At 33.2% G+C, this 16,370-nt stretch overlaps 1 protein-coding gene across 1 annotated transcript in view; it reads right to left on the bottom strand.

The window, feature by feature from the left end:
- The window catches only part of bmi1a (bmi1 polycomb ring finger oncogene 1a), a 63,199-nt gene that overhangs the window by 43,093 nt on the left and 3,736 nt on the right, over positions 1-16,370 (bottom strand). The window contains exons 3-8 of the mRNA XM_083901921.1: positions 16,220-16,316; positions 15,724-15,779; positions 15,033-15,080; positions 14,799-14,911; positions 13,779-13,877; positions 13,594-13,674 (exon numbers count right to left, since the gene is read on the bottom strand). Of these exons, the coding sequence (XP_083758047.1) occupies positions 13,594-13,674; positions 13,779-13,877; positions 14,799-14,911; positions 15,033-15,080; positions 15,724-15,779; positions 16,220-16,316 (494 nt within the window). The remainder of the gene's footprint in view (positions 1-13,593; positions 13,675-13,778; positions 13,878-14,798; positions 14,912-15,032; positions 15,081-15,723; positions 15,780-16,219; positions 16,317-16,370) is intronic.

Here is a 16,370-nt window from a genome sequence, read left to right as displayed (position 1 = left end):
TATGTAGTACGTCATGCTATACTATGTCGTCCTAAATGTGACAATTTTTTGAAAAAAAAATGTGGTCCAAAATTTGACAAAAACGACATACTATACTATGTCGTCCAAAATCTGACAATTTTTTTGAAAACCCTTTTTTTGGACCAAAACGTGCCAAAACCATCATACTATACTATGTAGTACGTCATGCTATACTATGTCGTCCTAAATGTGACCATTTTTTGAAAAAAAAATGTGGTCCAAAATTTGACAAAAACGACATACTATACTATGTCGTCCAAAATCTGACAATTTTTTTGAAAACCCTTTTTTTGGTCCAAAACGTGCCAAAACCATCATACTATACTATGTAGTACGTCATGCAATACTATGTCGTCCTAAATGTGACCATTTTTTGAAAAAAAAATGTGGTCCAAAATTTGACAAAAACGACATACTATACTATGTCGTCCAAAATCTGTCCACTTTTTTTGAAAACCCTTTTTTTGGTCCAAAACGTGCCAAAACCATCATACTATGCTATGTAGTACGTCATGCTATACTATGTCGTCCTAAATGTGACCATTTTATGGAAAAAAAATGTGGTCCAAAATTTGACAAAAACGACATACTATACTATGTCGTCCAAAATCTGACAATTTTTTTGAAAACCCTTTTTTTGGTCCAAAACGTGCCAAAACCATCATACTATACTATGTAGTACGTCATGCTATACTATGTCGTCCTAAATGTGACCATTTTTTGAAAAAAAAATGTGGTCCAAAATTTGACAAAAACGACATACTATACTATGTCGTCCAAAATCTGACAATTTTTTTGAAAACCCTTTTTTGGTCCAAAACGTGCCAAAACCATCATACTATACTATGTAGTACGTCATGCTATACTATGTCGTCCTAAATGTGACCATTTTTTGAAAGAAAAATGTGGTCCAAAATTTGACAAAAACGACATACTATACTATGTCGTCCAAAATCTGTCCATTTTTTTGAAAACCCTTTTTTTGGTCCAAAACGTGCCAAAACCATCATACTATACTATGTAGTACGTCATGCTATACTATGTCGTCCTAAATGTGACCATTTTTTGAAAAAAAAATGTGGTCCAAAATTTGACAAAAACGACATACTATACTATGTCGTCCAAAATCTGTCCATTTTTTTAAAAACCCTTTTTTGGTCCAAAACGTGCCAAAACCATCATACTATACTATGTAGTACGTCATGCTATACTATGTCGTCCTAAATGTGACCATTTTTTGAAAAAAAAATGTGGTCCAAAATTTGACAAAAAAACGACATACTATACTATGTCGTCCAAAATCTGTCCATTTTTTTGAACACCCTTTTTTTGGTCCAAAACGTGCCAAAACCATCATACTATACTATGTAGTACGTCATGCAATACTATGTCGTCCTAAATGTGACCATTTTATGGAAAAAAAATGTGGTCCAAAATTTGACAAAAACGACATACTATACTATGTCGTCCAAAATCTGACAATTTTTTTGAAAACCCTTTTTTTGGTCCAAAACGTGCCAAAACCATCATACTATACTATGTAGTACGTCATGCTATACTATGTCGTCCTAAATGTGACCATTTTTTGAAAAAAAAATGTGGTCCAAAATTTGACAAAAACGACATACTATACTATGTTGTCCAAAATCTGACAATTTTTTTGAAAACCCTTTTTTTGGTCCAAAACGTGCCAAAACCATCATACTTTACTATGCAGTACGTCATGCTATACTATGTCGTCCTAAATGTGACCATTTTTTGAAAAAAAAATGTGGTCCAAAATTTGACAAAAACGACATACTATACTATGTCGTCCAAAATCTGTCCACTTTTTTTGAAAACCCTTTTTTTGGTCCAAAACGTGCCAAAACCATCATACTATGCTATGTAGTACGTCATGCTATACTATGTCGTCCTAAATGTGACCATTTTATGGAAAAAAAATGTGGTCCAAAATTTGACAAAAACGACATACTATACTATGTCGTCCAAAATCTGACAATTTTTTTGAAAACCCTTTTTTTGGTCCAAAACGTGCCAAAACCATCATACTATACTATGTAGTACGTCATGCTATACTATGTCGTCCTAAATGTGACCATTTTTTGAAAAAAAAATGTGGTCCAAAATTTGACAAAAACGACATACTATACTATGTCGTCCAAAATCTGACAATTTTTTTGAAAACCCTTTTTTTGGTCCAAAACGTGCCAAAACCATCATACTATACTATGTAGTACGTCATGCTATACTATGTCGTCCTAAATGTGACCATTTTTTGAAAGAAAAATGTGGTCCAAAATTTGACAAAAACGACATACTATACTATGTCGTCCAAAATCTGTCCATTTTTTTGAAAACCCTTTTTTTGGTCCAAAACGTGCCAAAACCATCATACTATACTATGTAGTACGTCATGCTATACTATGTCGTCCTAAATGTGACCATTTTTTGAAAAAAAAATGTGGTCCAAAATTTGACAAAAACGACATACTATACTATGTCGTCCAAAATCTGTCCATTTTTTTAAAATCCCTTTTTTGGTCCAAAACGTGCCAAAACCATCATACTATACTATGTAGTACGTCATGCTATACTATGTCGTCCTAAATGTGACCATTTTTTGAAAAAAAAATGTGGTCCAAAATTTGACAAAAAAACGACATACTATACTATGTCGTCCAAAATCTGTCCATTTTTTTGAAAACCCTTTTTTTGGTCCAAAACGTGCCAAAACCATCATACTATACTATGTAGTACGTCATGCAATACTATGTCGTCCTAAATGTGACCATTTTATGGAAAAAAAATGTGGTCCAAAATTTGACAAAAACGACATACTATACTATGTCGTCCAAAATCTGACAATTTTTTTGAAAACCCTTTTTTTGGTCCAAAACGTGCCAAAACCATCATACTATACTATGTAGTACGTCATGCTATACTATGTCGTCCTAAATGTGACCATTTTTTGAAAAAAAAATGTGGTCCAAAATTTGACAAAAACGACATACTATACTATGTTGTCCAAAATCTGACAATTTTTTTGAAAACCCTTTTTTTGGTCCAAAACGTGCCAAAACCATCATACTTTACTATGCAGTACGTCATGCTATACTATGTCGTCCTAAATGTGACCATTTTTTGAAAAAAAAATGTGGTCCAAAATTTGACAAAAACGACATACTATACTATGTCGTCCAAAATCTGACAATTTTTTTGAAAACCCTTTTTTTGGTCCAAAACGTGCCAAAACCATCATACTATACTATGTAGTACGTCATGCTATACTATGTCGTACGTCATGCTATACTATGTCGTCCTAAATGTGACCATTTTTTGAAAAAAAAATGTGGTCCAAAATTTGACAAAAACGACATACTATACTATGTCGTCCAAAATCTGACAATTTTTTTGAAAACCCTTTTTTTGGTCCAAAACGTGCCAAAACCATCATACTTTACTATGCAGTACGTCATGCTATACTATGTCGTCCTAAATGTGACCATTTTTTGAAAAAAAAATGTGGTCCAAAATTTGACAAAAACGACATACTATACTATGTCGTCCAAAATCTGACAATTTTTTTGAAAACCCTTTTTTTGGTCCAAAACGTGCCAAAACCATCATACTATACTATGTAGTACGTCATGCTATACTATGTCGTCCTAAATGTGACCATTTTTTGAAAAAAAAATGTGGTCCAAAATTTGACAAAAACGACATACTATACTATGTCGTCCAAAATCTGACAATTTTTTTGAAAACCCTTTTTTTGGTCCAAAACGTGCCAAAACCATCATACTATACTATGTAGTACGTCATGCTATACTATGTCGTCCTAAATGTGACCATTTTTTGAAAAAAAATGTGGTCCAAAATTTGACAAAAACGACATACTATACTATGTCGTCCAAAATCTGACAATTTTTTTGAAAACCCTTTTTTTGGTCCAAAACGTGCCAAAACCATCATACTATACTATGTAGTACGTCATGCTATACTATGTCGTCCTAAATGTGACCATTTTTTGAAAAAAAATGTGGTCCAAAATTTGACAAAAACGACATAACGTGCCAAAACCATCATACTATACTATGTAGTACGTCATGCTATACTATGTCGTCCTAAATGTGACCATTTTTTGAAAAAAAAATGTGGTCCAAAATTTGACAAAAACGACATACTATACTATGTCGTCCAAAATCTGACAATTTTTTTGAAAAGCCTTTTTTTGGTCCAAAACGTGCCAAAACCATCATACTATACTATGTAGTACGTCATGCTATACTATGTCGTCCTAAATGTGACCATTTTTTGAAAAAAAAATGTGGTCCAAAATTTGACAAAACGACATACTATACTATGTCGTCCAAAATCTGACAATTTTTTTGAAAACCCTTTTTTTGGTCCAAAACGTGCCAAAACCATCATACTATACTATGTAGTATGTCATGCTATACTATGTCGTCCTAAATGTGACCATTTTTTGAAAAAAAAATGTGGTCCAAAATTTGACAAAAACGACATACTATACTATGTCGTCCAAAATCTGACAATTTTTTTGAAAACCCTTTTTTTGGTCCAAAACGTGCCAAAACCATCATACTATACTATGTAGTACGTCATGCTATACTATGTCGTCCTAAATGTGACCATTTTATGGAAAAAAAATGTGGTCCAAAATTTGACAAAAACGACATACTATACTATGTCGTCCAAAATCTGACAATTTTTTTGAAAACCCTTTTTTTGGTCCAAAACGTGCCAAAACCATCATACTATACTATGTAGTACGTCATGCTATACTATGTCGTCCTAAATGTGACCATTTTTTGAAAAAAAAATGTGGTCCAAAATTTGACAAAAACGACATACTATACTATGTCGTCCAAAATCTGACAATTTTTTTGAAAACCCTTTTTTTGGTCCAAAACGTGCCAAAACCATCATACTATACTGTGTAGTACGTCATGCTATACTATGTCGTCCTAAATGTGACCATTTTTTGAAAAAAAAATGTGGTCCAAAATTTGACAAAAACGACATACTATACTATGTCGTCCAAAATCTGTCCATTTTTTTGAAAACCCTTTTTTTGGTCCAAAACGTGCCAAAACCATCATACTATACTATGTAGTACGTCATGCTATACTATGTCGTCCTAAATGTGACCATTTTATGAAAAAAAAATGTGGTCCAAAATTTGACAAAAACGACATACTATACTATGTCGTCCAAAATCTGACAATTTTTTTGAAAACCCTATTTTTGGTCCAAAACGTGCCAAAACCATCATACTATACTATGCAGTACGCCATGCTATACTATGTCGTCCTAAATGTGACCATTTTTTGAAAAAAAAAAATGTGGTCCAAAATTTGACAAAAACGACATACTATACTATGTCGTCCAAAATCTGACAATTTTTTTGAAAACCCTTTTTTTGGTCCAAAACGTGCCAAAACCATCATACTATACTATGTAGTACGTCATGCAATACTATGTCGTCCTAAATGTGACCATTTTTTGAAAAAAAATGTGGTCCAAAATTTGACAAAAACGACATACTATACTATGTCGTCCAAAATCTGACAATTTTTTTGAAAACCCTTTTTTTGGACCAAAACGTGCCAAAACCATCATACTATACTATGTAGTACGTCATGCTATACAATGTCGTCCTAAATGTGACCATTTTTTGAAAAAAAAATGTGGTCCAAAATTTGACAAAAACGACATACTATACTATGTCGTCCAAAATCTGACAATTTTTTTGAAAACCCTTTTTTTGGTCCAAAACGTGCCAAAACCATCATACTATACTATGTAGTACGTCATGCTATACTATGTCGTCCTAAATGTGACAATTTTTGAAAAAAAAATGTGGTCCAAAATTTGACAAAAACGACATACTATACTATGTCGTCCAAAATCTGTCCATTTTTTTGAAAACCCTTTTTTTGGTCCAAAACGTGCCAAAACCATCATACTATACTATGTAGTACGTCATGCTATACTATGTCGTCCTAAATGTGACCATTTTTTGAAAAAAAAATGTGGTCCAAAATTTGACAAAAACGACATACTATACTATGTCGTTCAAAATCTGACAATTTTTTTGAAAACCCTTTTTTTGGTCCAAAACGTGCCAAAACCATCATACTATACTATGTAGTACGTCATGCTATACTATATCGTCCTAAATGTGACCATTTTTTGAAAAAAAAATGTGGTCCAAAATTTGACAAAAACGACATACTATACTATGTCGTCCAAAATCTGACAATTTTTTTGAAAACCCTTTTTTTGGTCCAAAACGTGCCAAAACCATCATACTATACTATGTAGTACGTCATGCAATACTATGTCGTCCTAAATGTGACCATTTTTTGAAAAAAAATGTGGTCCAAAATTTGACAAAAACGACATACTATACTATGTCGTCCAAAATCTGTCCATTTTTTTGAAAACCCTTTTTTTGGTCCAAAACGTGCCAAAACCATCATACTATACTATGTAGTACGTCATGCTATACTATGTCGTCCTAAATGTGACCATTTTTTGAAAAAAAAATGTGGTCCAAAATTTGACAAAAACGACATACTATACTATGTCGTCCAAAATCTGACAATTTTTTTGAAAACCCTTTTTTTGGTCCAAAACGTGCCAAAACCATCATACTATACTATGTAGTACGTCATGCTATACTATGTCGTCCTAAATGTGACCATTTTTTGAAAAAAAAATGTGGTCCAAAATTTGACAAAAACGACATACTATACTATGTCGTCCAAAATCTGACAATTTTTTTGAAAACCCTTTTTTTGGTCCAAAACGTGCCAAAACCATCATACTATACTATGTAGTACGTCATGCTATACTATGTCGTCCTAAATGTGACCATTTTTTGAAAAAAAATGTGGTCCAAAATTTGACAAAAACGACATAACGTGCCAAAACCATCATACTATACTATGTAGTACGTCATGCTATACTATGTCGTCCTAAATGTGACCATTTTTTGAAAAAAAAATGTGGTCCAAAATTTGACAAAAACGACATACTATACTATGTCGTCCAAAATCTGACAATTTTTTTGAAAAGCCTTTTTTTGGTCCAAAACGTGCCAAAACCATCATACTATACTATGTAGTACGTCATGCTATACTATGTCGTCCTAAATGTGACCATTTTATGGAAAAAAAATGTGGTCCAAAATTTGACAAAAACGACATACTATACGATGTCATCCAAAATCTGAATTTTTTTTTGAAAACCCTTTTTTTGGTCCAAAACGTGCCAAAACCATCATACTATACTATGTAGTACGTCATGCTATACTATGTCGTCCTAAATGTGACCATTTTATGGAAAAAAAATGTGGTCCAAAATTTGACAAAAACGACATACTATACTATGTCGTCCAAAATCTGACCATTTTTTTGAAAACCCTTTTTTTGGTCCAAAACGTGCCAAAACCATCATACTATACTATGTAGTACGTCATGCTATACTATGTCGTCCTAAATGTGACCATTTTTTGAAAAAAAAATGTGGTCCAAAATTTGACAAAAACGACATACTATACTATGTCGTCCAAAATCTGACAATTTTTTTGAAAACCCTTTTTTTGGTCCAAAACGTGCCAAAACCATCATACTATACTATGTAGTACGTCATGCTATACTATGTCGTCCTAAATGTGACCATTTTTTGAAAAAAAAATGTGGTCCAAAATTTGACAAAAACGACATACTATACTATGTCGTCCAAAATCTGTCCATTTTTTTGAAAACCCTTTTTTTGGTCCAAAACGTGCCAAAACCATCATACTATACTATGTAGTACGTCATGCTATACTATGTCGTCCTAAATGTGACCATTTTATGGAAAAAAATGTGGTCCAAAATTTGACAAAAACGACATACTATACTATGTCGTCCAAAATCTGACCATTTTTTTGAAAACCCTTTTTTTGGTCCAAAACGTGCCAAAACCATCATACTATACTATGTAGTACGTCATGCTATACTATGTCGTCCTAAATGTGACCATTTTTTGAAAAAAAAATGTGGTCCAAAATTTGACAAAAACGACATACTATACTATGTCATCCAAAATCTGACAATTTTTTTGAAAACCCTTTTTTTGGTCCAAAACGTGCCAAAACCATCATACTATACTATGTAGTACGTCATGCTATACTATGTCGTCCTAAATGTGACCATTTTTTGAAAAAAAAATGTGGTCCAAAATTTGACAAAAACGACATACTATACTATGTCGTCCAAAATCTGACAATTTTTTTGAAAACCCTTTTTTTGGTCCAAAACGTGCCAAAACCATCATACTATACTATGTAGTACGTCATGCTATACTATGTCGTCCTAAATGTGACCATTATATGGAAAAAAAATGTGGTCCAAAATTTGACAAAAACGACATACTATACTATGTCGTCCAAAATCTGACAATTTTTTTGAAAACCCTTTTTTTGGTCCAAAACGTGCCAAAACCATCATACTATACTATGTAGTACGTCATGCTATACTATGTCGTCCTAAATGTGACCATTTTTTGAAAAAAAATGTGGTCCAAAATTTGACAAAAACGACATACTATACTATGTCGTCCAAAATCTGACAATTTTTTTGAAAACCCTTTTTTTGGTCCAAAACGTGCCAAAACCATCATACTATACTATGTAGTACGTCATGCTATACTATGTCGTCCTAAATGTGACCATTTTTTGAAAAAAAAATGTGGTCCAAAATTTGACAAAAACGACATAACGTGCCAAAACCATCATACTATACTATGTAGTACGTCATGCTATACTATGTCGTCCTAAATGTGACCATTTTTTGAAAAAAAAATGTGGTCCAAAATTTGACAAAAACGACATACTATACTATGTCGTCCAAAATCTGTCCATTTTTTTGAAAAGCCTTTTTTTGGTCCAAAACGTGCCAAAACCATCATACTATACTATGTAGTACGTCATACTATACTATGTCGTCCTAAATGTGACCATTTTTTGAAAAAAAAATGTGGTCCAAAATTTGACAAAAACGACATAACGTGCCAAAACCATCATACTATACTATGTAGTACGTCATGCTATACTATGTCGTCCTAAATGTGACCATTTTTTGAAAAAAAAATGTGGTCCAAAATTTGACAAAAACGACATACTATACTATGTCGTCCAAAATCTGTCCATTTTTTTGAAAACCCTTTTTTTGGTCCAAAACGTGCCAAAACCATCATACTATACTATGTAGTACGTCATGCTATACTATGTCGTCCTAAATGTGACCATTTTTTGAAAAAAAAATGTGGTCCAAAATTTGACAAAAACGACATACTATACTATGTCGTCCAAAATCTGACAATTTTTTTGAAAAGCCTTTTTTTGGTCCAAAACGTGCCAAAACCATCATACTATACTATGTAGTACGTCATGCTATACTATGTCGTCCTAAATGTGACCATTTTTTGAAAAAAAAATGTGGTCCAAAATTTGACAAAACGACATACTATACTATGTCGTCCAAAATCTGACAATTTTTTTGAAAACCCTTTTTTTGGTCCAAAACGTGCCAAAACCATCATACTATACTATGTAGTACGTCATGCTATACTATGTCGTCCTAAATGTGACCATTTTTTGAAAAAAAAATGTGGTCCAAAATTTGACAAAAACGACATACTATACTATGTCGTCCAAAATCTGACAATTTTTTTGAAAACCCTTTTTTTGGTCCAAAACGTGCCAAAACCATCATACTATACTATGTAGTACGTCATGCTATACTATGTCGTCCTAAATGTGACCATTTTATGGAAAAAAAATGTGGTCCAAAATTTGACAAAAACGACATACTATACTATGTCGTCCAAAATCTGACAATTTTTTTGAAAACCCTTTTTTTGGTCCAAAACGTGCCAAAACCATCATACTATACTATGTAGTACGTCATGCTATACTATGTCGTCCTAAATGTGACCATTTTTTGAAAAAAGAAATGTGGTCCAAAATTTGACAAAAACGACATACTATACTATGTCGTCCAAAATCTGACAATTTTTTTGAAAACCCTTTTTTTGGTCCAAAACGTGCCAAAACCATCATACTATACTATGTAGTACGTCATGCTATACTATGTCGTCCTAAATGTGACCATTTTTTGAAAAAAAAATGTGGTCCAAAATTTGACAAAAACGACATACTATACTATGTCGTCCAAAATCTGTCCATTTTTTTGAAAACCCTTTTTTTGGTCCAAAACGTGCCAAAACCATCATACTATACTATGTAGTACGTCATGCTATACTATGTCGTCCTAAATGTGACCATTTTATGAAAAAAAAATGTGGTCCAAAATTTGACAAAAACGACATACTATACTATGTCGTCCAAAATCTGACAATTTTTTTGAAAACCCTTTTTTTGGTCCAAAACGTGCCAAAACCATCATACTATACTATGTAGTACGTCATGCTATACTATGTCGTCCTAAATGTGACCATTTTATGGAAAAAAAATGTGGTCCAAAATTTGACAAAAACGACATACTATACTATGTCGTCCAAAATCTGACCATTTTTTTGAAAACCCTTTTTTTGGTCCAAAACGTGCCAAAACCATCATACTATACTATGTAGTACGTCATGCTATACTATGTCGTCCTAAATGTGACCATTTTTTGAAAAAAAAAATGTGGTCCAAAATTTGACAAAAACGACATACTATACTATGTCTCCCAAAATCTGACAATTATTTTGAAAACCCCTTTTTTGGTCCAAAACGTGCCAGAACCATCATACTATACTATGTAGTACGTCATGCTATACTATGTCGTCCTAAATGTGACCATTTTTTGAAAAAAAATGTGGTCCAAAATTTGACAAAAACGACATAACGTGCCAAAACCATCATACTATACTATGTAGTACGTCATGCTATACTATGTCGTCCTAAATGTGACCATTTTTTGAAAAAAAAATGTGGTCCAAAATTTGACAAAAACGACATACTATACTATGTCGTCCAAAACCTGACAATTTTTTTGAAAACCCTTTTTTTGGTCCAAAACGTGACAAAACCATCATACTATGTAGTACGTCATGCTTTACTTTGTCGTCCTAAATGTGACCATTTTTTGAAAGAAAAATGTGGTCCAAATTTGACAAAAACGACATACTATACTATGTCTTCCAAAATCTGACAATTTTTTTGAAAACCCTTTTTTTGGTCCAAAACGTGCCAAAACCATCATACTATACTATGTAGTACGTCATGCTATACTATGTCGTCCTAATTGTGACAATTTTTTGAAAAAAAAATGTGGTCCAAAATTTGACAAAAACGACATACTATACTATGTCGTCCAAAATCTGACAATTTTTTTGAAAGCCCTTTTTTTGGTCCAAAACGTGCCAAAACCATCATACTATACTATGTAGTACGTCATGCTATACTATGTCGTCCTAAATGTGACCATTTTTTGAAAAAAAAATGTGGTCCAAAATTTGACAAAAACGACATACTATACTATGTCGTCCAAAACCTGACAATTTTTTTGAAAACCCTTTTTTTGGTCCAAAACGTGACAAAGCCATCATACTATACTATGTAGTACGTCATGCTTTACTTTGTCGTCCTAAATGTGACCATTTTTTGAAAAAAAGATGTGGTCCAAAATTTGACAAAACGACATACTATACTATGTCGTCCAAAATCTGACAATTTTTTTGAAAACCCTTTTTTTGGTCCAAAACGTGCCAAAACCATCATACTATACTATGTAGTACGTCATGCTATACTATGTCGTCCTAAATGTGACCATTTTATGGAAAAAAAAATGTGGTCCAAAATTTGACAAAAACGACATACTATACTATGTCGTCCAAAATCTGACAATTTTTTTGAAAACCCTTTTTTTGGCACGTCATGCTATACTATGTCGTCCTAAATGTGACCATTTTTTGAAAAGAAAATGTGGTCCAAAATTTGACAAAAACGACATACTATACTATGTCGTCCAAAATCTGACAATTTTTTTGAAAACCCTTTTTTTTGTCCAAAACGTGCCAAAACCATCATACTATACTATGTAGTACGTCATGCTATACTATGTCGTCCTAAATGTGACCATTTTATGGAAAAAAAATGTGGTCCAAAATTTGACAAAAACGACATACTATACTATGTCGTCCAAAATCTGAATTTTTTTTTGAAAACCCTTTTTTTGGTCCAAAACGTGTCAAAACCATCATACTATACTACGTAGTATGTCATGCTATACTATGTCGTCCTAAATGTGACCATTTTATGGAAAAAAAATGTGGTCCAAAATTTGACAAAAACGACATACTATACTATGTCGTCCTGAAAATGTTTTTGAAAACCCTTTTTTTGGTCCAAAACGTCCCAAAACCATCATACTATACTATGTAGTACGTCATGCTATACTATGTCCAAAACCATCATACTATACTATGTAGTACGTCATGCTATGCTATGTCGTCCTAAATGTGACCATTTTATGGAAAAAAAATGTGGTCCAAAATTTGACAAAAACGACATACTATGTCGTCCAAAATACGTAAATTTTTTTGAAAACCCTTTTTTTGGTCCAAAACCTGCCAAAACCATCATACTTTACTATGTAGTACGTCATGCTATACTATGTCGTCCAAAATCTGACCATTTTTTTGAAAACCCTTTTTTTGGTCCAAAACGTGCCAAAACCATCATACTATACTATGTAGTACGTCATGCTATACTATGTCGTCCTAAATGTGACCATTTTATGGAAAAAAAATGTGGTCCAAAATTTGACAAAAACGACATACTATACTATGTCGTCCTGAAAATGTTTTTGAAAAACATTTTTTTGGTCCAAAACGTGACAAAACCATCATACTATACTATGTAGTACGTCATGCTTATACTATGTCGTCCTAAATGTGACCATTTTATGGAAAAAAAATGTGGTCCAAACTTTGACAAAAACGACATACTATACTATGTCGTCCTGAAAATTTCTTTGAAAAACATTTTTTTTGTCCAAAACGTGCCAAAACCATCATACTATACTATGTAGTACGTCATACTATACTATGTCGTCCAAAATCTGACAATTATTTTGAAAAACATTTTTTTGGTCCAGAAAATACATTACCGTCATACCGTTAGTGTTAGTTAATTTTGGACGACATACTATACTATGACGTTTTTGACCATTTTTGGCATACTATACTATAGTATTGGAACTATATTTATAACTGTATTGGTCAAAAATGCATAGTATAGTATGTCGTCCAAAAATGGTCAAAAACGTCATAGTATAGTCCAAAATTCTAAACAAATAAAATACAAACACACCCTCCATTGAGAACAGCTGCTCTATTCCTGCTTCATTTCCATTACATACACAGTTAACCTGCAAGTTATGCACAATATGTGCGACTGCAATGCTTTGGCAACAACATAATCCTTGGGAATATGTCAAAGCTCCGGTTTAAAATAATGTAATTTTCATTGTGAGTTTGATGCCTTACCCTTCTCCAAGTATAGATGTACGCTATATCCATTAATGTGTAGTAGTCTTTCAGAGGTTCATCTTCATACATGACTTCAACCTGGAGGAGAAAATACAAATTCTGTTTATCAATATTCAACAGAACAGAATTAAAAATAAAATCACTTAAATTGTAAATAAGTAAGCGAGTAACAGCTCAAATACCTGGTAGGTATTTGGGATGTCCATTTTACTGCGCAGAAACTTCCTCAGGTGCATGACTGTCATGGCTGCTGGACACTGAAGATACCTCTTGTTGGCCACCTGCAGATACATATTTAAATACATAATGTATTTATATTTACACACCATTATCAGACTATATCGTTACAGCAGATACAAGCACCTTAAAAAAAAAACATTATGAGGGATTTTGCTGTATCTCAGGAAAAAACATCAGAAACAACATTTATTTTTTATTATATATTTTATTTATTTATTTATTTATTTACTGCCCAGATGAATTAATGAACTTTCAGCATGTTTCTCATTCAGCTGCCATCGAGGAACAGTAATAGGATAAAACAAATCAATGCATGGGAAAGAATGTGGTCAAAATCTATATAAAAGTCACCTGATCTTTAGACTGCTGCTGCTGCTGCTGCTGCTGCTGCTGCTGCTTTTCCTCCACTCCTCCTCCTCCTCCTTCCCCTCTTTCCCCTCCCCCTCCTGCTGCTCCTCCTCCTCCTCCTCCTCCTCCTCCCAGCCTGCACAGAATGTAAGGGGAAAACATTAAGATCTTGTCAAGTGTGGGATTGTGTTTTTCATGTCGAATAATTTAATCATCTTTTTATTACTATTATTTAAATTAAGAAATGTTACACATTTAATTTGAATTAACTTTACACACTTAAAAAAAAGGGAAAAGCATTCAAATAAATTCAACTTTTAACAACAACTTCTTAAATAGATATGATAGCTCTACTGTTTAATTAGATTTTATGCAGGGACATGGTGGCAGAGCATATGAAAGAAGTTGAATATTAAAAATAGGGTGTAAAATACTTCATAATCAATATTATACCATTAAATCTGTTTTCATTGTTTTGTTCCAGAATAAAAAATGTGTCAATAAGCACTCCAATTTTACATTTCCCCCATTTTATAAGGTTGTGTGTCTATGTATGTAATTGATTTAAATGGAACGGCAATGTTAAAGTTACTGACAACTGCACACACACACACACACCTGCTCTGGTCGAAGAACTCAATAGAGAGACTGATGATCTCATCATCTGTAATTATTCTCTTGTCCTCGTCTGCGACTTCGCCGCGATCCTCGTTTGATCCATTAGATGCTGCAGGGCCAAAAAAAAACCACATAAATAAATACTTTATAATACTTTTTTTTTTTTTTAACTCTTTATAACAAAGTCTGTGCCAAGTGTGAATTCTCTGTGGGGACTTTCTACGACTCACCATCTACAGGATGATCCGCATAAAAGTCTCTCCTCCGCTTCATCTCATCTGAGGGCATTCGCGAAAGGCAATTCATTACAAATATATCCACTTTTAATTCACATGGGAATATTACTCTTATCAAATGTCGGTGTGAAAATACACCGCAGCTGTTTTTGCACCAAAATTACACCAGAATCGAGGGGAAAACATAATAAATTACTTAAAGAGCCTAACATACCCTAGTCTAACTTGTTTTCTTTTCTATTTTTTTTATCACTGTGATGTTAGTATGAGACAAGGGAAGTTTTTCCTGACCTAGTCTGACAGGTTTTTTTTTTGTTTTTTTTTGTTTTTTTTAAATCACCAGCAAATACAATGTTAGACAAAACACACACTTACGAAAAACACTATGATGTGATGACAATAACATATCAGCCGAGCGGTAGATTACATGCACAGGTTTGACAAATGCTGGGATGAAAATACTAGTTATACACACTGTGAGTGTCCTTCATTCTCTTATATAAATCAGTATATTTAGAGTTGATTTTTGCACAAGCGGTAGATGCTGTAGTGGTCTGATTGAACTGGATGACTGTGGATGAAATGACTCGAGAAAAAAAAGAGCAAGAGCATGTGAAAAGAGTCAAAAATGAAAGTAAATAAGACATGTGAGACACGGAGACAGTTTCACAGTCATTGCTCTTACTTTTGAAGAGGCCGGGGACGAGCTTATACACAATGTCCTGTAGAGTTTTATCAGACCTGCAGAGAGAGGAGAGGAAGAGGAACTTCAGTTAAGTCTCTGACACACAGGATATAACTCTACTTTCAAAAAACAACAAGTTTTTTTTGTGTTTGTTTTCTTCCTGTCTGATGAGGAAAAAGCACCTCCAAAAAAAAAGTTTGAGCTTGAAAATGCTGCAAATTTGGCCACAGCAAACACGGTCTTCTTTTTCTTTCACATATATATATTTACATATTGTACAATTTATGTGTTAAGGAATTAAATTACTGGCTGATGCAGCTATAGGAAAACAAAAGAGTGGTCAAGAAACAGGAGACAAATTCCAAACAATTGTCAAATGCCTAACTTAAACAAATGTATAATAACTCTACTGTTTAATTAGATTTTTTTAAAGGAATAAATAAATTAGTGAAATTAAATGAGGGAAAGGAGAGATTTCAAAGGGCAAAGTTGTTACCTAATGTTGAGCAGAGGCTTGGTTTTATGCACTTGCACATCACAGATGGGACAGTATTTGCTGGTTTCCAGGTAGCGCACGATGCACCTCTTGCAGACTGAAAAAAAGGGGAGAAAAAAGTTTTTGCGTGTTCTAAAGTCAGTGGTTTTTC

The sequence above is a fragment of the Microchirus variegatus genome, assembly GCF_963457635.1.
Source record: "Microchirus variegatus genome assembly, chromosome: 15".
Classification (NCBI taxonomy): domain Eukaryota; kingdom Metazoa; phylum Chordata; class Actinopteri; order Pleuronectiformes; family Soleidae; genus Microchirus; species Microchirus variegatus.
Note: the sequence above shows the minus strand (reverse complement) of the source record. Positions and strands in the feature narration are given on the sequence as shown.